The sequence below is a fragment of the Cryptomeria japonica genome, chromosome 7, assembly GCF_030272615.1.
Source record: "Cryptomeria japonica chromosome 7, Sugi_1.0, whole genome shotgun sequence".
Classification (NCBI taxonomy): domain Eukaryota; kingdom Viridiplantae; phylum Streptophyta; class Pinopsida; order Cupressales; family Cupressaceae; genus Cryptomeria; species Cryptomeria japonica.
This window is the reverse complement of record NC_081411.1, coordinates 853,887,386-853,895,648: the sequence shown is the minus strand read 5'-3', so window position 1 is coordinate 853,895,648 and position 8,263 is coordinate 853,887,386. Positions and strand designations below refer to the sequence as shown.

Genomic DNA, 8,263 nt, shown 5'->3' with positions numbered 1-8,263 from the left:
AATGGAACAGGCCTATATTTCTGTAGCACAGTAAAAACTAGCTGGGCAGGAAGCTGATCGGTACTCTCTACAAATTCATTCCTTTCCGGAAGACCAGAATTCAAATTATCTTTAATACGCTTCAAGAAGTCATCAATGAAGAAGCACGTGGAATAATTTGAGAATAATTGCAAAGAAAAAATGGAGGTTGATTTTTTTATTGATTATTGCGAGAAGGTGAAGTCTGCAAATTTTAAGTGCATCTGGCAATAACATTTACAATTGCCTTGGTTGATTTTTATGGTGTAGATATATCAGAGGCATTTCTTGATGACTGGAAAAATAAACAATATTCTCTTGTTTTCTTCCCATTTTTGGAAAACTTACGTTTAAGGAGCAAAACCTAACAAATTTCTACTCATGGAAGGCAGATATTAGTTGGCACTACCAATCTCGTACATGATAATAAGGAATTAAAGAAAACATTAATTTTCTAGCCCAGTGTCAATAACAAATTGAAATAAATTCCAGAATATATAAATTCTTTAGCTAAGGTAAATCAAACACTGATTTATTGCATTCTTCAAGGTGAAAAACTATCCCAAATATTGCTTTACAAATGCACGGGTATTAGTCACGAGTACCTAAAAGGTGGAAGGTGTAAACTGGCCTTGGAAAACACAGCCATTCAGTACTCGTTATAATGTATAGCTCCAAGTTTCCAAACTAAATATGTTGTTCCAAACATGATGCTACTGATTAACAAAAATGATAGTAAAAGAAAAAGCTGACCAGGTGCCACAGTAAACACAAACTTTCCCCATTCAGCAGGTGAGCCTCGTTTCTTATCATCAAACAGATTCGAGGGTACGACAGGTTGCCCAAATTTAGTAGTCTTCCCTTGCTTATCACTCTCCCTTAAGGCATCTAATAAATTTTTACCTGGCTGTGGCATTACAGGCTTATTTGATTCTGCAAATCCTGAAAGGGTGCGAGCAGTTCTTAGCTTTTCCTGTGCTGAAAGAGAGAGTTTTCCAGAAGTAAAAGATCTTTGTTGGCTTTTAATTGATGGATTATCCATCCGAGAAACATCGGAAGGGACTGATGATGAGTTTGGAGCAATCATTGGACTTGATATTGACTCACTATAAGATTCAATCCTCTGAGTTGCAACTTGAGAAGAGGCACTGTCACTTTCATTTACATCCGTGGCCAACAGATTCCTAGCTGATGCTTGAGGTTCTGACTTTTGATCAGAAGCCATCACTGGAGTAGAAGAACTAAAGTTATCGGATGTGCCAACCACAATGTCAACATTTTGTCTGGATTCATTTGAGTTTTCTCCCTTTCCACCAGTTAAATCCTCTATATGTTTATTTCCACTAGCATATGCAAGTATTCTGCTCCGTCTCATATCTCTTTTATAGCTTCCATTCACACGGTATAGCCCTACTGAAGAATTTATGGTACAATATGTTTTGTGTGCGACAACTTGCATCAAATCAAAATGGCAATTTTTTGAGTAAGATCTGAATCCGTGTTGCCATCTAGCCTGCAGGAGCCGTTGTTAGAAAATTGTGCAATATGCTAAGACTGCAAAATTGTTAATATATAAAAAAAAAGGTAATAAAGAAACTGTGCAAAAATAAAAGAAGGCCATAACGCTGTGGAACAAGTCTGTTAATTCATTACCTAAGCAAGATACTTATGAATTCCTAATCTTCCCATTTCTCAAAAGATGACGGTATTGTTGGTTGTGAAATCCAACCATACATAGAATAACTTTTCATCTTCCCTGCTCTTTGTCTCTTTGTCTGTTGAAGACTTCGTCTATATATTTGAAGATGGAACATTGTATCAGGTGAAGAACTCATGTATTCTGCAATTGAATTACTCTGCTTTTCCCATGGATGTAGTCTTTAATGGTGAACCACACAATTCGCTGTGTTGTGTTTATTTTCTAAGTGTCTGTTTTGCTAATTGTTGTTTGGTGTTATTTAAATCTTTATTCTGCTGCTTGTACCCAACAGTTGGTATCAGAGCCATGGAGGTTTTTTGAGCAAAGATGGAGGAAGCAGATAAGTGGAGAATTGAAAAACTTTCGGGCCAAAATTTTGGGATTTGGAAGCTAAAATTACGAGCTCTCCTAATTCAAAGAGATCTCTCAATTGCATTAGAGGGAAAATCGAAGAAACCTGAAAAAATGTCTGATGAGGATTGGGATGTTTTGGACAGAAGGCTGTCCAGCAATGTTTTGTTTAATGTTGCAATGGAGAAGACAGGAAAAAAATTATGAGATCAATTGTCTGACATGAATGAGAGGGCTTCTGCATCTAACAAAGTTTTCTTAATGAAGAAATTGTTTAATTTGAAGATGAAAGAATATAGTAATTTTTCAAACCGATTGAATAAATTTAATACCTTGAACAAAAATAATTTCTGTTGACAATTAGTAACTCAGTATGCAAAAATAAAGAATCGGATAGAAAAGAAGCAATATTGAAGTTTGATGATGTTGCTCTGATTCTTCTCAGTGAAGACATGAGAAGAAAACATCAAGGTTCCTCATCTAGAGAAGCTTTGTCATTCAACAATAGGGGGAGATCCCAAGAAAAAGGAAGGAATAACAATAGAAGAAGATCAAATTCAACAAGAGATCAAAATCAAGAGGGAAGTATTTCAAAAACTATCAAAGCGGTAATTTTGGTAAGATTTGTCTTGGTGATAATGAACCTTGCGATATTTTTGTCGAAGGAGATGTTCTATTGAAACTCAAGAATGGAACTAGTTAGCTGCTACGGGATGTCAAATATGTCCCTCAACTCAAAAGAAACTTAACTTCAGCTGGGCAATTGGATGTGGAGTCAATTTTAAATCAAATACCTGGAATGTGACAAAAGGAGCCTTGGTAATTGCTAGGGGCAGAAAATCCTTTTATTCATCCTAATTTTCATATCTTGTACCAAGAACAGTTCTATTTTACAAATTACTATTCTAGCATGTCTTTATCCATTGCATGCTAGAAACTGAACTACTGGTAAAAGTATGTTATCTTTTCTAAAGAAGGGGGGAAATTACTGCAGGCCCAACTAAAGTTGTTTTGGTAATTTATTGCTATTCCTGTCTCCATTAACGTGTGACCCCAGCCACTTTTGAATTTCAATTTCAGCAAATATGGTTCTATCAGGCAGGCCAGTGATCATGGAAAAATTGCTAAAATTTCATTGTTATTTTGCGTGTCAATGATGTAGATTTGTAGATGAAAAGGCGGGAAGAATTTTTTTTTGTCAATCTACCATTGCATAGCATGCATCATGATACAAAAACAAAATTAACCCATTTCTAAGATTTCACATGATAGAAGGTGTAAGTTGCAATAAAATTATTCATGCTGAGGTTAAAACTTAAAGTACATGAACAAATGATCCCCAGACATTTTAACAAACAATAATATACAAACAGCCACCTGGAAAGGTAAAGACTCTTCACCTTCACATTTCAATAGGTTTCTGCCCTCTTTATTGGCTGCACTTTCTACTCCTATGAACCTCCTTTTGTTACTCATGCACATTACTATCATTTCACTTCAAAGGTAAAGACTCTTTACCTTACATTTCAAAAGGTTTCGGCCCTCTTTATTGGCTGCACTTTCTAGTCCAATGAACCTCCTTTTGTTACTCTTGCACATCACTATTATTTCACTTCATTTCAAAATGCAATATAAAAATTAGTAACAGGTCAATTACATAAATGATGGAAAGTTCACATTCCAGAGTTTCCAGAAGCTAGTAATCTCTAAGTGGATATAATTTTGTTCTTCGCTATCCTATATACCTTTTTAGTTTTTACAAATCCATCTTTCTTTCTTATTTTCTTTCTGTTATCATCCATTTGAGCAGCACCCTTCTAAGTCTTCAGATGTCATAATACAATTTCTTTTAACCATACCCTGTTTATTCTAAGACGCTGGTTCCTAGATTCCGTTATCCATTGCCAGATATATGGGGTGAGACTATTGCAGGGAATAAATGATTCCTTCTGCAATTAGATGTAATCTACACGTCACCCATATTGTCTGGCCTCCAATAATCTCCTGCAGAAGACATTCTTTGCAGATTAGCTTTTATTTAAGCCATTCTGATAAGGTTGGTTGGTATTTGAGCCTGAGTCTCACCAACTCAAAATCAGATTACATTCGTTGTGGACCACTGTTAATACCTAATTAATGATATTATCTATCAATAATGGTTTTGTATATATAACCTATCACCTGTTAACCATACTCACAGTTCACTAGCTTTCTCATTTCCACTTAATCTATTTTTATATAGTTCTCTTAATATCTAATACTTGACATATTTGATATTTCACTTGTATATTACATACCTTTTCACCACACAACAGCCATAAATGAACTATCTATTGGCATCAGCTTCAGCCCAAACGCAGTTATGCGAATTAGTGATCACTAGTAATTGTACCCACAAATAATGATTGCAGCTTTAGGATGGGGAAGATTCTGGCTGAGAATAGGTTGCAATTTGCAGGTTGAATACCTCTTAAATTTACATTTCTGTGATAAAACATTGAAGCAGTAACCTCAACAGCCTACAGAGCTCTCATGAAAACCCTTAACCAGCCTATCTTTTATAGCCTGTGTTTTTTTTCCGATTGGCAAATTTTTCATGAAGTTCTCCAACTAACAAATTTATTTAAAGAAACAGTTGAATCCCTCTTACATTTGCATTTCTCTAAAAAAACAATGACCTCAACTGCTTACAGAGGTCAGTTTATCATAAAACCCTCAACCACGGTATCTTTTATGGGCTATTTTTTTGAGCTAATTGGCAAATTTTTAGTAAAACCTCCCCAATTAACCTTATTTATTTATTTTTATTTAAAATTAAGCCCAAATTCTCGTATAAAACATCTACTAGGTTATTAGAGTTAGCTCAATGCTTTGTTTTCCATTAGAATCGGCACATATTACATATATAGTTTATTTATACCATCTACACTTGTAGGAAGAGATGTTTTTACCCATAAAACTTTTCCCTGCCCTCAACAAAAAATACTCTGATCATAAAGGTGTGCAGTCTTATTTACTTGTAAAACCCTTGAATGTTTTTCATGGATTTCTAACTGTGCTGCTCGGGGACCATGCTTAAGTTTTTGTGGGTTTGGTTTAGCAGTAATTGTATAAAAAACTATATTACACTGGGTCCTCAAATTTTGTGGGTTTATTCTATCACAAATTGTGATCAAGATTGTACATAACTGGGTCCTGAAATTTTATAAAATTGATCATTACCATGTAGAACAAAATTGAAGAAAAACAGTAATGAAGTAGGCTGTCAAGGAAGAGCACGAGGCGTACCGGAGGTCCACAACCGATGATTGGATTGAAGTGCAGAGACGTCATCGAGAGTTGCAGAGCTCGGATATTATTTGCCTCCCATCAAATTTGAAGGTCGGCCTGCTCCATGTAATCAAGAGAGGACTGCAAAGATCAGATATGTCCGTCTTAAATTCAACTTGATTAGGATAATGCTGCTCAAATCTAAAACATGGTTAAAAGTGATGGCTCAGAATATAAGTTTGAATTTAGCTTTGCTTGCATCAAATATTATCGATGGGGGAAGAAATAAAAACGAAAAACGAAATTGTTGTGTTCATTCCTCTTAAATAATCGATGTGGTAGCAAGTGCTTGAGGATTTTAATTATTTTTAATATAAATTTTATGTAATGTGATTTTTGTGTGATTTAATTTGGTGGTGGCTATTCCTCATACAAAATGGTATGTTATCAAAAATACAAATTTGCATAATATAATTATTTTTAATAATTTTTTTACATTTTTACAGTATTAAGAAGACAAATTAAGAAGATCGAACTAGTATGAACTACATAAAAATCTATTGTGATTTGTAAATTTTGAATTTTGTGTTTTTGATCGTATGAAAAACAGATGGCTCCATTTAACTCTGCAGTTTGACTCAATCTAAGAATTTTATGGGCTTTTATATTATTTTTAATTAATATAACTTTCATGTAATATGTTTTTTTCATAAAAATATGTTGGTTTAAGGTAATTTAAATAATTTGAATGGTGGAATTTGTAGATCCATATTGTTTATCATTTAGTTTTGTATTTATTTGGTGTAATGTTTTAAATGTAATTACATATTAGCAAGTGGTATATTCTTTTGTTAGATTTGGTTCATAATCCAATCTCTATTTATGTTTATTTTATTTGGTCTAATCATATACAAAATATTTAATTAAAAATTATCCAACCATGTGGCTTAACTTGAACATTCACACCAAATTTACATCACACAAGAAATATATTGAGCATAGTTATATTGATTCACAATCTAAAAATACATGAATAGTCTTTACCACTAGAGGTTACAATCATCTTTAGACCTTATCCTAGAGATATAATCATAAACTAGCAATTTTAAGTGTGCAACCTCTCGAACGCAACACTTAGTAGCTAATCTTCTTTCTTTTTCTCTTTGATCTTTGGGGCTTAGTTTCTCCTTTGCCAACTTCATCCTTAGCTTCCCTTCATTCCCTTAAGTGATTTTTCACCTTTTTTATAGTAAATCTTGATGTAGTTACATATTGTCAACCAAAAATGTATACTTACAATGCCCAAGCCCATAAGATAAGAATCATGGGTCCAATATTAATGATTTCACCTTTGATTACTCCTTGGAATTGGATGATTTGTTGTGAAATGTGTGAATGACCCTCCATCTTAAATATGGAAAGATGTAACCTTCAAAACACAATGTAGCCCTAAACCCAAACCTCCATGGGACCAATAATGTCATAGGTCACATTATCTTGTGTTGCAAAATTCAAATACATGGCATACAACTAACATGTTTGCCTTAACTTAGTGTGACAAGTTCAACTCACAATTTTGCATTAAATACAAAAGTAGCTATGTGGACATGTTTAGGATGCCCTTAAGATGCTCTAGTTAATAGAGAAGATTATTGGTTGAAACAATAGAAATGTGCAACAAGACTATAAGATGTTGGCTTGTGTGTACTATTTAATGACTACAACAAGAAAATGTATGTGTATAAAGATTGTGATTATTGTGACAAAGATGAAAACCTACACAAGATAAATAAACATAAAACAACTATTTTAGGTTGACATAAGATTACTTTAAGGTCTAGGATTGTCTTGCATCAAACACCTCAAATAATTTTAAAATGAGCTCTCTCACTTTCATGTAGAGATTTAATCTAAAGGAAAATAGTAACAATTTACCTCAATTGTGGCTATCCATATAGAATCCCTAGTAGGTCTATCTTCCCACTTTAAGAAGAATTGTTCATAAATTTTATTTTTGTCATCCTTCCAACTCTACCATATAAAATATCCTTTATATTTTTAGCATGTTGTTACTCCTTGCAAGTGGCCATTAAAAGAGCTCTAAGTTTGAAAGACTTTGTGACCAAAAGAAAATCCTCCTCTAAGAGCACACCACCGAAGCTACAATTGAAGCCCCATAGAAGAGCATTCCTCAAACTTGAGCATGACCCCCAAAACCGAGCAAGATAGATGAGATGCAAAATGAGCTCAAGAGGAAGAATATGTTTTTCTCTTGCAGAGAGTCATGGACACCTAGAAATAGATTCTTGGGTAAAGGATAGATACATTGCATTAAAATGCTAGATTGAAGGTCAAAGGGCAAACTCGAGGTATTTAAAGATTTTGTCGATCATATTGTTGAAGAACATGTAGCCACAAGAGAGAGTACACTTGCTTCTCTCTCTAGAGCCCCAAAAATCTTCCCTTCAAGGTTCATGGAGTGCTACTAGGACAAAGGATGACATTTCTCATTGACAAAACTTTGGTGATGAATAGACGATTCAAGGTGGAAGAATTTTAAGGCTTTAATATCATAGTAGTTAATGGATCCACCCTTCCATGCAACTAAGTAATCAAGATACTCAATCACTCCAAGAGATCATAAGGTATGTGATGAATTTTGTGTGATTATCGTAGGAGATACTAATATGGTTTTGGAAGTACAATGGTTGCACTCTTTAGGAGAGTATTCACAAAACTACCAAACTATGAAACTTAAGGTCACATTAGATAGAAAGAATATTGTCCACAGAGGGATCTCAAATGGAGCTCCTTGGGTGGTGGCAGTGAAGAGGATGATGAGAATCCTCCATAGATGCCAAGTAGCATGGGAAGAAAATTGCTTGATTTTTTCCATGAAGTCTCCATCAAGAAGAAAGGTATGTC

At 34.3% G+C, this 8,263-nt stretch overlaps 1 protein-coding gene across 1 annotated transcript; it reads right to left on the bottom strand.

The window, feature by feature from the left end:
- Positions 1-529: 529 nt before the first annotated feature.
- On the bottom strand, positions 530-5,631 carry LOC131028945 (uncharacterized). Its single transcript, XM_057959326.1, has 2 exons — positions 5,357-5,631; positions 530-1,531 (listed from the first exon to the last, which is right to left on the bottom strand). Exons 1-2 carry the CDS (start codon positions 5,399-5,401, stop codon positions 668-670), a joined length of 909 nt encoding a protein of 302 aa, XP_057815309.1. The 5' UTR covers positions 5,402-5,631; the 3' UTR covers positions 530-667.
- Between the last annotated feature and the right edge of the window lie 2,632 nt (positions 5,632-8,263).